Source organism: Notechis scutatus, chromosome 1, assembly GCF_049901735.1.
Source record: "Notechis scutatus isolate UNSWTSFEM ecotype Mainland chromosome 1, rNotScu1.2, whole genome shotgun sequence".
NCBI lineage: Eukaryota > Metazoa > Chordata > Lepidosauria > Squamata > Elapidae > Notechis > Notechis scutatus.
Genome location: NC_142009.1, coordinates 20663987 through 20685506, shown reverse-complemented (window position 1 = coordinate 20685506; position 21520 = coordinate 20663987). Strand labels below are relative to the sequence as shown.

General features: G+C 42.7%; 1 protein-coding gene across 1 annotated transcript in view; it reads right to left on the bottom strand.

Annotated features, from left to right (window-relative positions):
* Positions 1-8838: 8838 nt before the first annotated feature.
* Positions 8839-21520, bottom strand: part of SSC4D (scavenger receptor cysteine rich family member with 4 domains) — a 32041-nt gene continuing 19359 nt past the window's right edge. Inside the window, exons 8-11 of the mRNA XM_087957962.1 lie at positions 18975-19289; positions 17729-17806; positions 15853-16182; positions 8839-9262 (exon numbers count right to left, since the gene is read on the bottom strand). Coding sequence (XP_087814088.1) covers positions 15866-16182; positions 17729-17806; positions 18975-19289 — 710 coding nt within the window. The 3' untranslated portion in view covers positions 8839-9262; positions 15853-15865. The remainder of the gene's footprint in view (positions 9263-15852; positions 16183-17728; positions 17807-18974; positions 19290-21520) is intronic.

Below are 21520 nucleotides of genomic sequence, written 5' to 3'. Positions count from 1 at the left end.
GTGTGTGTATGTGTGTGTTGTGTAGGTATGCATTGCAAACTAGAAGCATCAAGCTGTGCATCCCTAGCATAAAAATTTGTTCGTCCTTCTGAGCTCATGGTAAAAACCTTTTACTTTCCCCACAACCAATGGGAAGGTGATTCAGGAGGATGTACGCTGGTTACCTAGCAACCACCATGTGCATTTCTCTTCCCATTTTTCTTCCAGCCTGCACGAAAGAACCACAGAACTCGAAGGTGGGAAAGATGCTGGATCAAGAGAAAGTGTAGAGCTGTAGAAAGAAAGGAGAGGTGAATGAGAGAAAACTGGGGGGAAATCCTGGATCTGGCAAAATAATTGGATTGAGGAAAGGAGAACAGGGGGGACAAAGAGATTTAAATATTCAGAAATGCATTGTTGTCTGTATCAGGCTTCTTTTAAGAGATGACCAGGCTGAGACTGAGGTAGGAGTCAAACGTGTTATTAGTCTTGAGTGCCTTCATGCCCACAAGGGATCTAAGTCCAGCCCCCTTTGAATTCCATTGACTCTTATCTACCAACAATTTGCTTGGATCATTAGTAGTTCAGATTCTTGTAGAGAGCATGAGCTTGCAATAAACCTTTATATTCATTTGAACTGCCTGCATTTCCTGATTTCCCATGCTTGATACATCTCAATATTTTACACGTGAAAGGGGCTCCCCTTCCCAGCAATGCTATTTATCTATCAAGGGCTGTTTCTGTGTTTCCCCAGAGGAGGACCCACATCCTCAACCTCTTCCCTTATTTATTCTGCCATAAGCATTTTGTGAGCTTTTCATTAAATGCTAGGAATTAATCTTTTTAATCTTCTCTAATCAAATATTTGGAGGAACTATCGGCGGTGAAACAAGGCCACTGTGGAAGTAAAATTTCTGCAGAAGAAAATATTCTGAGAAGCTCGCTGCAGTGGTGGGATTCAAAAAAATTTACTACTCCTTCTATGGGCGTAGATTAGTGGGCATGGCATGGCTTGGTGGGTGTGGCAGGGGAAGGATACTGTAAAATCTCCATTCCTGCCCCACTCCTGGGGGAAGGTTATTGCAAAATCCCATTCCCTCCCCCACCCCACTAACCTGCTTTCCAGCTCCGTTCTCCTGTGCAGGGCAACCAAGGAAGACCCAGCCAATCAGCTGGGATTCAGGAGGCAGAGAAGAGATGGGGGCGGGGCCAGTCAGAGGTGGGATTTACAGGTTCTCCGAACTACTTAAAATTTCCTCTACCAGTTCTCCAGAACTGGTCAGAACCTGCTGAATATCACCTCTGACTCAAGAACCAAAAGGCCTTTGATAGAGTTTTTACTTTGAAACACACTAGTCATTTTTGATCCTATCTGCCTGTTTGTATATCCACAGGATTACTACAGTGGCTATTAAAAAGAAAGAAAGAAAGAAAGCCTCACCATTTGTGGTGCAAATTCCAGAAAATGTTGAAAAAGACCAGAAAACAGGCACAGAGTTCGTACGGCTTGGCTAATCAAGCAAAACCAAGATGCTTCAATTTATTTTGTAGTAATTACTGCTAGGTAATATTTAACATATGCAAAATGTATTAATCTGTGTTATATGCAAACGTAAGTCCTTTTTGGAGACTTGTTTGGGTGGGCACTGTAAAACATTTCTGTACAACTACTGTTATTCAATGTGGATTATTAATGATTAATTCCACATGTATATTATTAATATATTCTCCAAGAGTAACTAGGGGACGCTTTGAAAATTTCAAAACATGATAATTCAACCTGCTCAGAGGCTAAGGAGTGTTTTAGGAGGTCTTTTGAGTGAGAGTGGAAAATGAAGAGAAGACAGAGTTAGAAGGAAGTATGCTTGATAAGGGCATACTTCCTGGGCACAAGCACCGCACACAGCAAATTTGAGGCTGGGGAGAAAAATGTGTCGCAACAAGCATTTGCTACTGTTGATCTAGATTTTTATTGTATTTGTGCCGTAACCTTTTTTCCGTAATTACAAGACCCATTGTAAAATTAAATCTTCTGAAGATTGTATGCATTGGACTTTTTAAAATTACTTTAAAAACTATTACTACTAACCTGCCTTCAATCAAGGACCTGTATACTGCACAAGTCAAAAAGAGGGCTGTGAAAATACTTACAGACCCCTCACATCCCAGACATAAACTGTTTCAACTCCTCTCAAAACGACGCTATAGAGCACTGCACACCAGAACAACTAGACACAAGGACAGTTTTTCCCCCAAAGCCATCACTCTGCTAAACAAATAATTCCCTCAACACTGTTCAACTATTACAAAGTCTGCACTGCTATTACTGTTAATCTTCTCATCACTCCTTATCACCCATCCCCTCCCACTTGTGACTGTATGACTGTGACTTTGTTGCTTGTACCCTTACGATTTATATTGACTGTTTCCTAGTATGATTTGATTGCTTATTGTACTCTATGACTATCATTAAGCGTTGCACCTTATGATTCTTGACTCTTGACGAATGTATCTTTTCTTTTATGTACACTGAGAGCATTTGCACCAAGGCAAATTCCTTGTGTGTCCAACCACACTTGGCCCATAAAGAATTCTAATTCTAAATTAAAGAAGCACTTACGAGTTCATGAACAGTCACTGTAACAGCCACAAATGCATTTCCAGCAGATAGGGGATAGAGATAGAGCCACACTTTTGAAGACAGCAAAGTCCACATTTTGGACAGAGACGACTGCTGGTTTGAAAGAGGGGGTCAAAGAGGCCATCTCTGTTAAAATTGAACGTCCCTTTCTCAACAGAGGGGGAGGGATACAATATCTTCTATTTGCTGTCTACAACACTGTCCTTTCAGCAATTCCAAGAAAGCTCCACACCCTTTTGCACCACTCAGGTGACCCTGAGGACACAGATAAACCTCCAAGTGGCCTCAAGGACTCTCTAAAAGAATGCAAATAACCAGCTGTCTGCAAGGAATGCAAATCCTTCCATTCCCCACTATCCTGTCAGAGCTGAAGAAGCTTCTTGGATGAGAAGTGAATGGTCTTCAAAGAAAAATAAGAAAGTTCTGGTGCCTCTTGAAAAAAACACATTTGGGACAACCATGACCTGGATTATTGAGAATCTCCACAGACACAGATAGAGGAGAATCTTCCATAGTAGAGATAGGGGTGAGGGTGGATGGTTGGGGATGAGACGTAAATGCAAGAGCACCTCGGTTTTCTTCCAAGGTGATGTTAAATCTCTCCAGGGTTTGCACTTTTGGTGAGGAGAGGAAGGCAGATTCGAGAGTTCTTCTTTCTTGAACCTGGAAACTGGAACATTTGGGAAGAGAATAGCAGGAGACAGTCTGGAACGTTCCGAGGTTCTCACTGGGGATGAATCACCCTGTTAATGGGCCCCCTCCTGCTCGCTGGCTTGTCCTGATTTCGGACAGGCTGTAAATCCAGCCTGAAAATAACCTCCAGCTCGGCTTCAGACCTTGTGAAATATTTATTCCTTGCTCTCTCCCTCTGCGCCTGCCCCAACCACCATTTCCTGCTAAGAGATGATGAAGCAGGAACTAATCGATGCTATTGATCCAGGCAAATCGAGCAGCCGACATCAAAGCTGATGCAGGGGGAAAATCAGTTCAATCCCAGGAGAAATGGGCATTGTTCCCATTCGGGGTACACCCTGCCCCCCCTTGTCAATGCTGCCTTGCAGTTTGGCTGCTATTGTCTCTCTCTCTCTTCTCTCTAGTGTTAAATCCCATTCCAGGGCTTTTGGGCTTTATTATAAAGCAGAACACTGGCTCCTTCAGCATTTTCCCATTTCTGGAAGATGCTTCTCCCACAGCCTTGTTAGCTGGTTAACTAGATCAGTTGCTTTCTTTTCCTTGCAAAGCACTGATCAGGGAAGGGTGTCAGGAGGGGAAGAGGAAAAATAGTTAAGATATCAGCCACACTGTGCAAACCCTGCCCCCCTTTTATATGCAAAATCAGGTTTTGATTGGATGGACTTGGCAACTACCTTCCGTTTAGAACTAATATATTCCCTGTGTTTTTTTAAGACAGAGACTTTCTGATTTTCCTTCTCACAGCATTCGAGTGATCCAGTAAGCAGGCAGATTTTTTTTTTTGGTGATAATGGAGATGCCTGCATCTGGCTCTTCACACAACCGTCTCCTGAAAATCGGACAGTCTGAGAAACTATTGTTACAGTCAGACACGAGTTCTATTGCAATGTAATGGAGCCCCTCTTCTTCCATCAAGCTTCAATTATAGAATCTCACCAAGCCTGTATGTTGCAATAGCCTTCACCATCTGCAATTTTCCAGAGCTCCCTTTTCCAATTTAGAAGCTGTTTCTTAGACTATGTGATCCACGGTCAGCGAGAACACTGGATTAGGAATTGGAGCTGATGGGAGCTGTAGTTCTCTCTCTCTCTCTCCCTCCCTCCCTTTCCCTCTCTCTCTCTCTTACACACACACACACAGACACACACAGACACACACACACAAATACAACTGGAGAAAGCCATGCTTGTATTGGTAGTCCCAGGACAAGCTGCATTTAACTCATGATTGTATTAGTTGAAAGAACATCAGGAAAGTATCCTAAAGAAAGGAACGTATTCCAGCTTTCTTAGAGATTGTCTTTTTCACTCTTGGCAACTTTAAATAAAGTGTAGAATTCCACAATTCTGGGAGGTGAACTCCACACATCTTAAAGTTGCCCAGTTTGAAAAACACTCTTATAAGTGAAGCATATTTGAGAATTTTTACATGCGTAGGATGCCATATTTCCTACCCTCCGATGGTCAGTCTGAACTGTTTTGCTGACAGAAAGAAAGTGATAAATGTTGACGTGTGCTGTCCAAACATAATCAAATCACAGTGCATCATGTGCAAAGCAAGGGTTTTTGATAGGACCAAAAGTGTCCTATTTTACACCTTCTCCATAATAAAAGGCCAATAATAAGGATGCATTAAATAAAAGTGTACCTTAACTGCTTTTCCTACACTGTCTCTGTTGACTTTTTGCATCTTTCATCATTCTGGAGGACGCAAGTCCAAAACTAATATTCATAGCTAAGGAAGAATAGCTAAGGAACTAGCTATGTTCAGCTGAACAAAGAGAAAACTTAGGGGAGACCTGACAATCTTCCAGTACTTGAAGGGCTGCCACAAGGAAGAGGAGGTTGATTTGTTTTCCAGAGAACAAGAAGAAGTGGAAGCTTATCATAAGTGATATTTACCTGGAAATAAGGAGGAATTTCCTGACAGTGAGAAAGATACTATTACTTCTGTGTGCTTCTGCGGTGAAAGGATTTGCAAGTGGCATCACTGTTGCCCGGTTGGGGGCTCCTTTCGCATCCTTGTAAAGTTGCCAATGAAATGGTACCCATTTATCTACTTGCGGTCACCTGCTTTCAAACTGCTAGGTCAACCAGAGCTGGAGCATGTGATGGGAGCTCACCCGCCCCACACCAGTAATGGATCTCAAACATGAGGCCTCAAACAGGTCTCAAACTGATTCGTCAGCCCAGTGTTGTAACTTCATGACCACTACACTCCTTGAGTGAGAATGATTAAATGGATAAAGCTCCTGTCAGAAGCAAAATCAATGGGGAAGCCAGATTCACATAACAATTGTGTGACTAACTTAACACCTGCAGTGATTCGCTTAACAACTGTGGCAAGGAAAGTCATAAAACGGGGCAAAACTCACTTATCCCATCTTGTTTAGTGGCAGAAATTTTGGGCTCAATTGTGGTGATAAGTCAAGGATCATCTGTGTGTTCTACTCTGCTCTACCAGAGAAAGGACTGCAGTCTGGATGTAACACGGATCAGAGTTCAGCCTCCTCTTTGCTCTGAAACTACCTGAACAACCATAAAAATGAACAATGCCCTAATCATTCAAGTCCTGTCGGTGTGGCGGCAAATACATAATGCTGAATCACAACCACCTTTTCAAGGGCCTTTATTTATTCAAAACAAAAACTGGTAAGAAAAAAAATGACAATATGGAATATGAACACTGTATTATATAAAAGCACCTTTTCACATCCTCCTTTTGCAAAATGACATATACAGAATTACATAGTTGGATGTTGAAACTTCTTTTTTTTTAACTAAACACCTGCATTGAAACACTCTATGTAATATTCTGTTCCCTCCTTTGCCTCATTTCTACCACCCACCTTGTAGATCAGACTGCAGATCTGTCTTCCTTAAAAGTAGTCAAATTCTATTCAGCAATGACTTTGTTTAGGTCATTGAAAAGTAATTTAAATCCTATGTACAATGGAAACACCATTTATACGCAAACTGGCACCTTGGTGGAATTGAATGACTCAGTCCTCTACCCACGTTTGATTGTGCACAAGCCTCAGTACTCCAAAGGAAGTCCCTTTTGAAGACAAAAAAAAACCACAATGAGAATGGTTCCAATAGAAGAGAATGCAGCACAGCATTGATCTGTGGGTCCTTGGAGCCCTCTGAACTTGGTTGTTTGCTTGCAGGTGTTTCATTACCTGTCTACCTGTAAACAGGGAGTTTACAGGTAGTCCCTGACTTATGACTGTAATAGAAGTCGAACAAAGTTGTTAAGTCGTGCCTGTCATGAAGTGGGTCATCGCAACACTGGGCCAAATTAAGTAAACATGGGCAATCATAAAGTGAATGCTGCCATCATTAAGCAAACACATCTGCAATCGCTGTTTTTAGTTGGAAATTGGAAGTAAACACCTGTTTCTGACAAAAAAAAAAAAAAGTAAATTGTGATCAAGTGATCACAGGGCATTGGCAAATAGCCATAAATGTGGGCCAGTTGCCAAGTGCCCACAATGTCCCACTCCAACATCAGAACTTTGAATCAGGGTCTCAAAGAGATCTCATTTTTTTGGATCCATTGTAACTTTGAACAATCACTTAAGTGACCAGTCTTAAATCGAGGATTAACTGTAATTTACCCATCCTGTTTTGCTGGGAGTGTGTTTTGTTCCTTGGTAGTCCCTTGATTAAAGTATTGCTTTCTACTTGAATGATAGGTCTGACTTCAGTTTTTGTACACACACAAAAAAAGCTCCAAATCTTATTTCAGCAGATCTAAGCCATGTTTTGTAGCTGAGAGCTGTTCAAATAATGAGATAGTTTGGAGCAAACCCCATACTCTAATAGGATGTTGTTGCCTAGTTTGGCAATGAAAGGTCTACAAGCAAACCACGAAGCTCAGAGAGCATCAAGGACTTCACAATGAGAACTGTGTGGTTTGAGGGGTACTAAATCTGGGTTGCAAACATTTGAATCACCACTAGATAGCAGCAAAAGAATGAGAATTTTCTATATTCCTTTGAGGCCCTCTGGTGGTCACCTGGAATTTTGCAACTTAGTTTGAATAGCTCTAGCTCAGGGGTCCCCAACCCTCGCCCCCTGGACCAATACACTGGCCATGCCATGCCAGAAACCAGGCCACAAACAAACAAGCGAAGCCCCATCCACGGGCTATAGGCAGCACATGAAACCATGCCTCCTCCGGTCCACGGAAAAACGTCTCTCCATGGAGCTGACGTACAAAATGTTGGGGGCCGCTGCTCTAGGCATAGAAGATGCTATAAGCCAAATTCTATTCACCTTGGCTTAGCAACATTTGCAGAGCCAGGAATTCCCTATCCTTGCAAGGATTTCAGAGGGGAATAAATAACCGCTTTCACTCCAAAACTACATTCTGTCCACCTTTTATACAAATCGTTGGGTTGTTGTTGCTGTTGTTGTTGTTGTTGTTTTTAAAAAAATAAGAAAACAATACAAAGAAAACAACCTCACTCGTCAAGCTAACCTGTCTTATTTCTGCTAATTGCACAGCTTGGCTGAAATGGTCTGCACGCTAGAATATTACCTCACAATCTGAGTTGGATCTTGGAGCAATGTCTATTTTGATTGATTGATTGATTCGATTATGCAGCATTAACTCAGACAGACCTTCATCAGGATGATCTGTCCCCGGCCTAGCCCTTCAGGTCTCCCAAGGGTGCATCCATCCATGGCTGTAATCAAGTCCATACGCCTATAGCTGGTTGTCCTCTTCGTCTCTTTCCTCCCCTCCTTTCTTACCATTATGGACTTCTCAAGGGAGCTGGGTCTTTGCATAATGGCATACGAATTTCATTAGGCAGCTGGTGACAAAGGGGAGGGTGCCCTGGAGAGCCTTTTTTTTTTTGGTAAGGCGTCACATGTTTTATCTGGAGCTGAAAGACTGCTCACCAGCAATATGGGAAAGGCTAACACAATAACATTAGCTCTCTTCAAACGTGAGTATAAGGCACACACTCACTGTGACTCTGATTTTGGTTTCTGGGTATATTGGGCTGCAGCTGGGCACCGTGACCAAGTTTAAAAAACTGTTTAACATTTTCATACACATTTGATCCTTCATTCCTACGCATCCAAAATGTCCTTTTAAAAAACTCAACCTCTTATGGCCACTTTTCCCTCCACTCTATGGGAAGATAGGCATTGAATATTTTGCTGCTCTACGTGTCTGGCTCTACTCTTCCAGCTTCACCCAGGATTCTGTTCCAGGCATTCTGTTTTCCCACCTCTAGCTGCCACCTCACGCTGACTCTTCCACTTATCCATGGAGCACAAACCATCCTTATTAAAAAGTTAAACTTTGCACACCCGAAACTTATTTTTGCCTGGAAGAATTAAGAAGATACATTTGTCCTGAGGAGCCACCATAAAAAAAACAAGTACACACCAAAAGAAGAAACCCTACATTCAGAGAAAAAACAACAACACCCCAATATCAAAATGACAGACTAGAAGATACATCATATGCTGGGATAAAAGATTTCTGAAGATCTGTCGGGGATTTGTCCAATCTGGTTCATAAATTAACTGCACACTGAGATGGTCATGTTTCAGATTTAACTTGAAAACAATGCTTTGGGGTAAACAGGAATGAGAACATAGCACTTGTCTGTGACCTTTTAAAGCAGCGATATCCTTTTCCAAGATCACATGGTAGGCACAAGGGGTAACCATGAGATCCCAGGAAAAGACATGGATGCTTTAAAGTGCTGCAGGCAAATGCTGTATCTGTACTTCTGTATCCTCTGAAGCAACTTTTTGGAATGGAATCTGAAGTGCTGCAGAGCCCAGGTAGAGAGTCGTGTTTGCAGGAAATCACACAGACAAAAGTCACTGAGAAGTCACCATTCCAGCAGGAAGACTTTGGACATGCATGGAGGAAGTTCGGATTCTTACAGTTGATGCAGACCTGGAAGTCTATGAATTTCATCTGGAAAACAAAACAAAATACAGCTCTAAGCAGATTGAGCTGCGATCTAATACTAGAACAACTTAAGAAACTTTTTAAAAATATGGTTGCGTTACTCATCCCATTAAGCCACAAACAGTTCTGACTTAGTAGTTTACATCTGTGGGTGTGCACTCCACCTCGTGTTTGGGTTTTGCACAGTGAAGGCAACGCACTCTGGGAAAAGTCAAGGTAAGCCCTTGATAGCCAGTGTGATGGTTTTCCTGACTTCAAGAAAATGAGTTCATAAAATACAGTATCAGCCCTGAAGCCATTTTTTAAGTTGGAGCCATTTTAGGAGCATCTTCAGAGCTGCCACTGCAAGGCTGGTTGGAACTGTGTGTGTGTGTGTGTGTGAGAGAGAGAGAGAGAGAGAGAGAGACAGAGAGACAGAGAGAGAGACAGAGACAGAGACAGAGACAGAGACAGAGATAGCTGAGGGATGTGTAGCCAAAAGAACATTCTTTCCCGTGGGAGCCAAGGACACTCTGCCAGGTGTTGGAGAGGTGTTGACCAAAGCCAGCCAAGATGATGGCTCTTACCTGATTGAACCAGGTGACGGACATGTGATCTGAGGGGAAAGAATTTTGGATTATAGTGGATTATAGAAGGAACAGATCAGACATCCAGCCCTTGCTTATCAATGGAGACCGAGTGGAGCAAGTGCCCAGTTTTAAGTTTCTGGGTGTACCCTAAAAGAGGACCTGACCTGGGTGCCCACATTGCAGCCCTGGTCAAAAGGGCCCAGCAGAGATTATACTACCTGAGACTTCTCAGAAAACAACAACTGAATGAAAAACTACTGGTGACCTTCTACCACTGCACCATAGAGAGCATTTTAACATACTGCACCTCTGTATGGTTTGCCAATTGCACAGTGGCAGATAGGAAAGCACTGCAAAGGGTTAATGTCATTGCCCAGAAGATCATTGATTGCCCTCTCCCCTCTTTGGAAGAGCTTTATAGCTCCCGCTGCCTTAAGAAAGTTCAAAACATTCTCAAAGATCCATCTCATCCTGGGAACCCTTTTTTTGAACTATTACTATCTGGCGGATGGTACAGAATAATAAAAACAAGAACAAATAGGCTGAAAAACAGCTTCTGTCCCAGGGCAGTAACTCTTTTGAATTCTGCTGTATAGTGCAGTGGGTTTTTTAATTATTTATTTTGATTTGTCAATCGCTTACAAGATAATAGGTATAAGTATATACATAGTTATGAATACATGAAATGGGTACATATAAGAAAAATAAAAGAAACAATAGGACAGGGACGGTAGGCACGTTGGTGCACTCATGCAAACCCTCTACAGACCTCTTAGGAAAGGGGTGAGGTCAATAGTAGACAGTCTAAGGTTAAAGTTTTTGGGGTTTGGGGAAAAAACCATAGAGTCAGGTAGAGTATTCCAGACATTGACCACTCTGTTGCTGAAGTCGTATTTCCTGCAATCAAGTATGGTGCAGTTAACCTTGAGTTTGTATCTGTTGTGTGCTCTTGTGTTGTTACGGTTGAAGCTGAAGTATTGACAGGTAAGTCATTGCAATGTATGATTTTATACACATACTTAGATCAGACTGAAGACGGCTTAATTCAAGGTTTTCTAGGTCTAGAATTTCAAGTCTGGTGGCATAAGGTATTCTACAACGAGTAGAGGAATGGAGAACTCTTCTTGTGAAATATTTCTGGACTTTCTCAACTGTGCTAATATCAGATACGTAATGTGGGTTCCAGACTGATGAGCTGTATTCGAGTATTGGTCTAGCAAATGTTTTGTATGCTCTAGTTAGTAGTGTGATATTACCAGAGAAAAAGCTACATAGGATTAGGTTAACAACTCTTAACGCCTTTTTGGCTATGTAGTTACAGTGGGCTCTAGCACTTAGATCATTAGAGATGAGTATTCCAAATCCTTTACAGAGCTTGGATCATCAACAAGGTCTTGACTATTCAGCTTGTATTTTATTTTCTGATTTTTTTTGCCAGTATGTAGGAGAGAGCATTTATTTGTTGAGATTTGAAGTTGCCATTTGTTTAACCATTCTGATACATAGTCAAGATCTTTTTGAAGGGTAGCAATATTGACTGTGGTATTGAACAGCTTTACATCATCAGTGAAAAGAACGCAGTTGCTCTTAATATGATCACAGAGGTCATTTATGTAGAGTATGAAGAGAGTTGGTCCTAGAACACTGCCTTGGGGAACACCACTATTGACAGGCACAGAATTTGATAGGACGCTCCCAATTTTGACCATTTGTTGTCTGTTTGCCAGGAATGCTTCTATCCAGTTATGCAGTTGTCCAGAGATACCATAAGATTTTAGTTTTAGGAGTAGCTTGTCGTGTACCACTGAAACAAAGGCTTTACAGAAGTCTATGTAGATTGCGTCTATTGTTTTGCCCTGATCGAGTTGTATAGTCCATATGTTTTTGCAGTGTAAGAGTTGCAGATTACAGGATAGTTTTTTTCTGAAACCAAATTGTTTATTGGAGAATAGGTTGTTTGTCTCTAAGTGGAGGATAATGGATTGGTTAATAATTGATTCCATGACTTTACAGGTGACGCAGATAAGAAGATTTGTCTGTAATTTTCAACTAGGCTGGGGTCTCCCTTTTTGAAGATGGGGATGACCGTGGCTTGTGACCGTAGGTTAGGCAAGGAGCTGGTCCTGAAAGATTTTTCAAAGATTATGCTTAGAGGTTTGGCTATGGCAGTGGATAGCTTTTTTAAGAAGTAGGCACATATTCCATCCGGTCCAATAGATAATAGAGATGGTTTTAGACTGCATGGTGTTTTTTTCAACATTGTTTTCTGTAAAATTGATATGTATTAGATCATTGTAGTTTTCTGTGGTTTGGCTAGGAAATACTGGGCATGATCCATTGCTGTTTATATATCCTGAGCCAAAGAATGTGTTAAAGATGTTGGCTTTAATGGTGTCGTCATTGCAGTCTTTACCATTAGGTCCTATCAGGGGTGGAATGGACCTTGAGTCTTTTAGTTTGTTGTTTGCAAAATTGTAGAAAGTGTGGGTGGAATTGGTGCGTAGAAGGTTTTCCTCTTGTTTAATGTGATAATTGGTGCATTCAGTTTTTATCTGGTGGCATAAATTTTTGTATCGGCTTTTGAAGTTGGCAATGTGACAAGATTTGTTTTTCCGCCAGAGTGGTCTCTTTTTGGATTGAAGCTTCCTTATTGTTATGGGTAATCTGTTTTTTTTGTTTTGGGAGTTGTTGTTGGTACGTATAGTTTGATGACTCTTTTGACTTCAAGTAAAAATATGTTGTAATGGTCTTCATCCAGTGAATAGAGATTGCCAATCAAGGGATGAGAGATCGTTGTCTATAAGATCATAGTTGCTTTTTTTGAAGTTATAATTGGGGATTACATCATTGTGATGATTTTTGTGTGGGCATATGTTGAGACAAAAGTCAATCATATTGTGGTCACTGTTGGAAAAGAGTTCTTTAGTTTGTATTCCGTAAATTAAATTCAACCTATTGCAGAAGATGAGATCGAGGCAGTTGTTTAGTCTAGTGTTGTTGGTTACTAGTTGTTCCAGTCCCAGATTTGTAACGGCATTGTAGAAGGTTGCATGTATGGGTTCAGTTGTACATTCGTTTAGGGTCCAGTTAATATGAGGTAGATTGAAGTCACCAAGAAAGATAAAAGCGTGTGGGCAGGATGTTGCCCATGTTAGTAGTGAATTTAGCTTGTTTACATGTTGGTGTGGTGTTGGGGGTTTCCGGTTCAATGTGTGAAGGGTGAAGGATGTGTCTTTGTGTATATTTTCATGGTCATGATGTGCACTGAAGATGGTGTTTGATTTTGTTGTACGAGGTACAATGACAATAAAGTAAACTAAACTAAAGAACTTTGGGGTTTGATTTGGGTGGGGAAAACTCCTTCAGAGTCAAGTTTCCGGCAGATGTGCCAATATGACATGCCTAATAAATCTATACTTTGAGGAAGATGTCTGCCTCAGAGTTTTGATTCCATTGGGTGTGTTAACTGGAACTCAGTTAGCTTTGTTGGGTGAACTTTATTGTCACATCAGCAGCCCAGCTGGAAGGAGGGCACCCCGGCATTGCACAGAGATGCTTTCATGGGGATGTGGACTTTAAGATTCATCCATGCAAAGCACCCCACGAAGTTTTTACTCCTCTAGTTCAGTTTGAAAAGGAGGAGAAGGCTGATGGAGCTTTTGGCTTACTTCCCATATCACACTATGGCATAATGTTCTTTGCTTCTGTTAGCGTGTGATGCACCAGCCTCCACAGGAGAAGAAGAGGTAAAAAAATCTGCAAGAATATGGTCCTTCAGACTTTGATCCCCTCGTAGACCCTTCTAGTGAAATTTAAACCTATTTGTTATAGCTCAACAATAGGTCTGTACCTGTCACAATGGTTTATTCAACAAATTGGGGCTCAAAAGATTGTTTTGGCTTGGGAATACTGTCTGAATCCAGCCACCCTGGTTAATAAAACTGTCATTTTGGGTTTTGTATGATATGTGAAGCCAATCAGTTGACGCTTAGAGAACAAAGCATGGCTTAATTTATTATGGGAACACAGCCATTGACTCTGGTGGCTAACAACGTAAGGAAAGCATTGGAAATTCTCCATAGTACTTTTGCATCTGCAGTAACTCAGTCATGGGTCATCTGAGCATTATAATCATTTAATCTGTACATGGAAATATTATTGCTAATTGTCATGGTTCCAGTTATCAAATGCCAAGGACAGGGCAAGCTGGACTTCTTAAATGTGAAATTATTTATTTATTTATTAAATTTTTATGCTGCCCATCTCCCCTATAAGCAGGGGTAGGATTCTACAGGTTCGTACCTATTAGCTAGAACTGGTTGTTAACATTCTAAGCCGTTCGGAGAACCAGTTGTTAGAAGAAATTACTGGCCTAATCCTGTAAGGAAGGCAGGAAGGAAACATTCTGGTGTTGCTTACAGAAACTGCCTCTCCATTAACCCTTTTTACATTCTTGGCAGGACTAGACTTCCTGTCTCTGGAACTTCTCTGGAGTTTTTTTCCCCTCCTTTGCTTGTGTGGAGTGACCATTCAAAGTTACAATGGCACTGAAAAAAGTGACTTATAACTATTTTTCACACTTACGACTATTGCAGCATCCCCAGTCATGAGAGGCCAGGCAAGGAGATATGTGCCTCGATGTGAGTGATGTTGGGTTGGCCACGCCCAGCCAGTCACATTACCACCAAGCCACGCCCACCAACTAAGCCACGCCCACAGAACTGGTTGTTAAAAAAATTGAATCCCACCCCTGCCTATAAGGTGACTCTGGGTGGCATAAAAATATTTGATAATTATTTCCATAATCCCCATCAAGCCTCATTTGGGATTATGAAAGTGACAGTTCACCAAATTTTAGGATTGCCAGATTTGGGAAGATTACTCTATACAAACACGTAACTATATGAAGAAGGACTGTTTTGCAGATCAAACGAAAGAGTCCATTGAGTGATTGGCTATATCCTTCGGGGAAGCCCAAAGTAAAATACAAAAACAATATTTTTTTGCCCAAAATGGCCCCCAGCAATTGGTACTTGGAGACAGACCCTTCTGAACAACAACAACAACAAAAAATAGATCATGACTAAGAGAGACAGATTAAATTCATCTCCCCCACAAACGACTCTAATCAACTTCAGAATATTTTATTCACCAGTTCTTTCACTTCACTGGGAATTTCCCATCTGCATATACAGATAGTCCTCGACTTACAACAGTTCATATAATTACCGTTTGAAGTTACAATGGCACTGAAAAAAGTGACTTGTGACTGTTTTTCACACTGACGATCTTTGCAGCATCCCCGTGGTCATGGGATCAAAATCCAGAGGCTTGGCAACTGGCTCATATTTATGACAGTTGCAGTATCCTGGGATCACATCAAAGGTGGTCTTCAGCAGGTTCTGACCAGTTCTGGAGAACCGGTAGTGGAAATTTTGAGTAGTTAGGAGAACCGGCAAATACCACCTCCGACTGGCCCCTCCCCCATCTATTCTCTGCCTCCCGAGTTCCAGCTGATTGGCTGGGTCTTCTTTTGTTGCCCTGCACAGGAGAACAGAGCTGGAAAGCAGGTTAGTGGGGTGGGGAGGGAATGGGGATTTTGCAGTATCCTTCCACTGCCACACCCAAGCCACGACCACCAAGCCACGACCACCAAGTCACGCCCACAGACCAAGTAGTAAAAATTTTTGAATCCCACCACTGGATCCTGTGATCCCCTTTTGGGACCTTCTGACAAGCAAAGCCAGTGGAGAAGCCAGATTCACTTAACAACTGCGTGATTAACTTGACAACTGCAGTGATGTACTTAACGACCGTGGCAAGGATGGTCGTAAAATGGGGCAAAACTCACTTAACAACTGTCCTGCTTAGCAACAGATATTTTGGGGCTCAGTGGTGATCATAATTTGAGGACTACCCGTATTCTCTTTTGTGCAGGGTAGGAAATGGCTTGAGACGGAGCTTAGCAGTCAAAAAAGGGAAATAGCCACTTTCTGGGTGGTTCTTCAACAGACTTCCCATCCTTACCTCCAGTGCAGCATCACAGCAGATGGCAGAGGGCTCCGGCGTCTTCTGAGTGATCGCAGTTGTGCACATTCCAGCGGATATGAGAGCAACGCAGGAGAGACGTTTCGTCTCCTTTGCACTTGAGGTTGTCCAGGAAAATGTACCCTTTGCCCTGCCCGTACTGAGCTTCTCCGAAGGCTGCCAAGGCACCTCCACAGCTAAGCTGCCGACATACCACTTTCACGTCCTTGAGATCCCACGCATCGTCACACACCGTCCCCCACTGAGACAGATAAAACATCTCCACCCGGCCTTCACAGCGATGGCTGCCATTGACCAGTCGCAGAAAACCTAAACATTGGAATAGAAATAGAAATAGGAATGGGAATGGAGATAGGAATAGAGTAGAGTAGAGTAGAGTAGAGTAGAGTAGAGTAGAGTAGAGTAGAATAGAATAGAATAGAATAGAATAGAATAGAATAGAATAGAATAGAATAGAATAGAATAGTACAGAACAGAACAGAACAGAATAGCAGAGTTGGAAGGGACCTTGCAAGTCATCTACTCCAACCAATCTGGAACATCAACCCCCTCCCCACCCTGGGGGTCCTTTTTCTAGATAACACACACAATTTTATACACTATACTTTTTTCCCTCTAAGGCAGGGGTGTCAAACTCAATTTCATTGAGGGCCACATCAGGGTTGTGTTTGACCTCGGTAGGGGTGGGGGGTGTCGGTTGGGGGTGGGTATGGCCAACTTGACGTCACTCGTGTCGGGGACACATGTGGTGGCCCGGTGGGGCTGGGGAGAATCCATTGTCTCCAGCCTTCCTTCCTTCCTTCCTTCCTTCCTTCCTTCCTTCCTTCCTTCCTTCCTTCCTTCCTTCCTTCCTTCCTTCTTCTTCTTTTTCTTTCCCTCTTCATTCTCCTTTCTTCTTCCTTCCCCTCTTTCTTTCTTTTTCCTTCCTTGCTCTATTCCCATCTTTCCTTCTTGTTCTTTTTCTTTGTCTTTCCTCTTTCCTTCTTTTTCTTTGTCTTTCCTCTTTCCCTTTCCTATCCCTTCTTGCATGCTCAAATGGAAACGGAGAAACATTTTTTGTTTTGCTGTTAGTTTTTTTTTTGCTAGCCCTCTGCCTGAGGGGGCCAAATACGGCCTTCTCAGGCTCCATTTTCAGCAGCAATAGCCTCCTACAGCCCTCTGCCAGCGAATGTTAAACATTCAAAATGTTTAACAACCGGTTCTGTGGTGAGCGTGGCTTGGTGGTCATGTTATTGGCTGGGCATGGGCAACTCAATATCACTCACATCGAGGCACGTATCTCCTGGCCTCTCATGACTGTGGGGACTGCTGCAGCAGTCGCAAGTGTGAAAAATGGTCATAAGTCATTTTTTTCAGTGCCATTGTAACTTTGAATGGTCACTCCACACAAGCAAAGTACCAGCAAAGGAGGGGGGAAAATACTCCAGACGTTCCTGAGACAGGAAGTCTAGTCCTACCAAGAATGTAATAAGGGTTAATGGAGAGGCAGTTTCTGTAAGCAACACCAGAATGTTTCCTTCCTGCCTTCCTTACAGGATTAGGCCAGTAATCTCTTCCAACAACCGGTTCTCCAAACTGCTTAGAATGTTAACAACCGGTTCTAGCGAATAGGTGCGAACCTATAGAATCCCACCCCTGCACACAGCCCTCCCAAGCTCTGTTTTCACTGGCAGACAAACTAGTGGCAGTGTCCTACAAACAGCAAAGGCCAGTCCTTTGCTGTTTGTAGGGCAGCCCCATGGGCCCGATCTAAGCATCCCGCAGGCCACATCCGGCCTGTGGGCCTTGAGTTTGACACCCCTGCTTTTAGGCAAGAACAACATCACGTGCTAAGAGCAGCTGGGAGTTTACATACCCTCTTTGGGACGAGTGGTGGTTGAAGTCGTGGTAGCAAAAGTATCTTCTTGCAAGGAAACCCCTGATTCCTCTGCACCTGCAATCCAGGAAAAAAGGCACAGACTAGCGAAGAGGAACAGAATAAATGCATGTTAAATTAGTCAATCTTCAGATACGTCTTTGTTTTTAAAGGCATGTCTTAATTAGATGACTCTTAATTAGGACTGGTGTCCAATGCATCTCCTCTGGGACCTCTCACACTCCCACCTTGCCTGGCTATCTTTTTTTGGAAAAAAAAGTTTTTAATTCAAAAGTAACAATATTGGAAGCAGGCCAGAGGTGGTATTCAGCAAGTTCTGGCCAGTTCTGGAGAACCAGTAGCGGACATTTTGAGTAGAACCGGCAAATCCCACCTCTGACTGGCCCCGCCCCCATCTATTCTCTGCCTCCTGAGTCCCAGTTGATCAGTTGGGTCTTGTTTTGTTGCCCTGCACAGGAGAACGGAGCTGGAAAGCAGGTTAGTAGATTGGGGAGGGAATGGGATTTTGCAGTAATCTTCCCCTAGGAGTGGGGACGGGATGGGGATTTTACAGTATCCTTCCCCTGCCACACCCACCAAGTCACGCCATGCCCGCCAAGCCACTCCCACAGAACCTATAGTCAAAAAATTTGAATCCCATCACTGAAGCAGGCCAACCAAATCCGTAAATTCTAGCACTACTCTGGTTTGCAAATTTGCTTCTGATCTCTGCCCAAGCACCCTAATCTTTCCCCAAATGTAAGAACAGAGAATGGCTGCAAGCTGAGTGCTTTCTTCTATAGCCCGCCAGTCCAGAAAAATTTAATCAAAGATAAAACTGAAGCAACAGGAAATGCTCTCAACTGGAGAAGCTGCTTGCAGCAACTTAGCAGTTTTGCCTTGGTAAATGACTGTTTTGTAAGCGCCATAGCAATCAAGAAAATGTTTTGGGCATCAGCAAAAGAGAGCACTCATAATACGGTCTGAAAATTTCACATATGTTAGAAGAGGTTGCCTAGCCGGGAACTGAGCATTTGCATTTTTTCTGAACAGCAAATTAGAGGCAGAATGTGCCTTATTTTTCCAGAGAGAAAGCTGAAATGGGGTTTGCAATCCACTTCATACACACACTCACAAACACACCCAGTTGAGCAAAGAGCCTGTATATATGTGTGCCTGTATATACTCTGCAATTTCACTCCTGAATGGGCCAATCATGATGAACCTTGACCCTTGCATCTCTCACCTCTGCAGAGGACGCCAGCATCTTCATGATGCCCACAATTATGCTGTCCCCATCCCAGGTTAAAGCAGTCGGTCAGCTCGGTCTCTGTGCCGATGCAATCCACGTTGTCCAGGAGGATGGGCCCACTGCCATAGCCGAAGTAGCCCAGCACGGTAGCCCCAATGGCTGCGCCGCAGCCCAGTTGGCGGCATACTACCTGTGCGTTGGGGTAATCCCAGTCATCATCACAAACTGTTCCCCAGAAGTCCCCATAAAGGACTTCCACTCGACCTTGGCAGCTGCTGTTCCCATTCGCCAGGCGTATGCCGCCACCTGCTGGTCAGAGTAAGAGAAAAAATAGGCTGAACTGACATGACCATCTTCAGAGTTGCAGTTAATTTGGAGGGAGGGAGGGAGGGGAAGGAAGGAAGGAAGGAAGGAAGGAAGGAAGGAAGGAAGGAAGAAAGGAAGAAAGAAAGAAAGAAAGAAAGAAAGAAAGAAAGAAAGAAAGAAAGAAAGAAAGAAAGAAAGAAAGAAAGAAAGAAAGAAAGAAAGAAAGAAAGAAAGAAAGCCCACATCCTGGATTCACTCAGGCTGAAGAGTGTTTTTAGAGAGTTGTTCCATTCACTTGAGGCTCCAGAAATATTTTGGTGGACACAAATTTTAATTTTGTGTAGATCTCCTTGTGGAAGAGCAAACCACTTGGATAAAATTGCAGGCACCTGAGCTGTCTTCTTTCCTTCCACCCTCCAGCCTATTGGAGCCTTTGCCCCAGCACCAGCAGAGTTAAATAAATAAACAAAGCTGTAACCTTGGCACAGCTGGGAGTACAGACAGGGCTTTTGAAACACACAGAGATACAACAAAAGAAAAAAGCAGCAGCTCATACAATCATAGTATGTTAGTTCATTGTAAGGGGCTGGAGGGTGGGGGGGAATGGAGGAAGGATTGGCTCTGTTGAACACTACTAGTAAAGGAGTTGGAAAGAATTTCAGCAGCCCTGCTCTATCCACTTTCCTGGGTTTATTCATGTTATCAAAGCCAATCCCAGAACTTTCCCTGTGTGGTTTTGTACCAGCTATCATTCCATCTGATGCAAAAGAATTTGCTTTTGAGATTTCTTTCAAAGAAAGGGATTTTACTCATGCTTTCAATCTATTTAGTTACTAGGTAGCAGAATAGTATTTTTCTCTGTATAACAATCTCATAAAGGTCTGCTGGGAGGAACAAAAAAGACGACAGCTGTGACAACATGATTGAAACCTGACTCTTTTAAACATCTGCTTGGTCCATGCAAATGGGTAAGAGTTTCATTTGCCATTGTGGAAAGGGAACTTCACGAGGACAGTGGTGACACCCAAGCAGGAAGCCCAAGGGGAACATCAGGCCAGCCATAAAACAAACTTGCATAGGAAAAGGAATCAAATAAAAGGTTAAAGAAACCCCTTAGACAAAAGCCCAAATAATTAAGAAAACTAGGGAAACAAGAAAAGAAAACATGCCAAATCAGCAAAACAAACAGACAAAAGACACAAAATATATTGCAAAGGAGACAGACAGGAGATTGCCACAAAACAAATATAAGAAAACATTAGGACGAAACTGTCCGGCGGAAATGAAGACAACCCCTGACAGGATTTAAAACATTAAGAAATACAAACACAAGCACTCACACACAAAAGGAGAAAAAAAGTATAAAAATCAGCGGCTTATCATACAAAGCTAGCTAGCCCCAGGAACACAGACTTCTTGCTATCTCTCGCCTTCCTGAAAAATAAAAAGATCCAGCTTTCAAGCAGTTGTCTGTATCCTTGCACCAGAGCTCTCCCAGCAGGAAAATCGAATCCTCAGAAGAAAGGCATTTTTCCAGCCTTTCAACAATATAATAGAATTAGAGGGCTGGAAGGGACCTTGGAGGTCTTCAAGTCCAACCCTCTGCCCAAAGGAGGAGTTCTCATATTATAGCAATAGCACTTAGACTTATATACCGCTTCACAGTGCTTTACAGCTCTCTCTAAGCGGTTTACAGAGTCAGTCTATTGCCCCCAACAGTCTGGGTCCCCATTTTACCGACTTCAGAAGGCTGGAAGGCTGTCAGCCTTGAGCCTGGTGGGATTTGAACTGCCAAATTGCAGTCAGGCGGCAGTCAGCAGAATTAACCTACAGTACTGCAGGCTAAAACTGTGCCACCACAGCTATTTGGGACAAATGGTCATCCAGTCTTTTCTTGAAAACATCCTGTGATGGAGCACCCACAATTCTACCAGGTGTTCCACTGATTTAAAAGTTCTCATTGTCAGGAATTCCCTCCTTATTTCCAGATTGGATCTCCCTCTGGCAAGCTTCCACTCTTGGCTTCTTGTCTTACCTTCCTTATCTCATCTCCTACTCTTGTTCTACCTGTCTTGATTTTGTTAACTTTCCTTCCCTATAGATACCACAGCTGGGTTCCCTTGCTTTAATTCAGTCATCATGAGGAAATACTTCCCCTTGGCTTGAAAAAAAAAAGTATTGGAGAACTTCTACTTTTCCAGGATTAATCACACACACACACCCTCCCCCTCCCC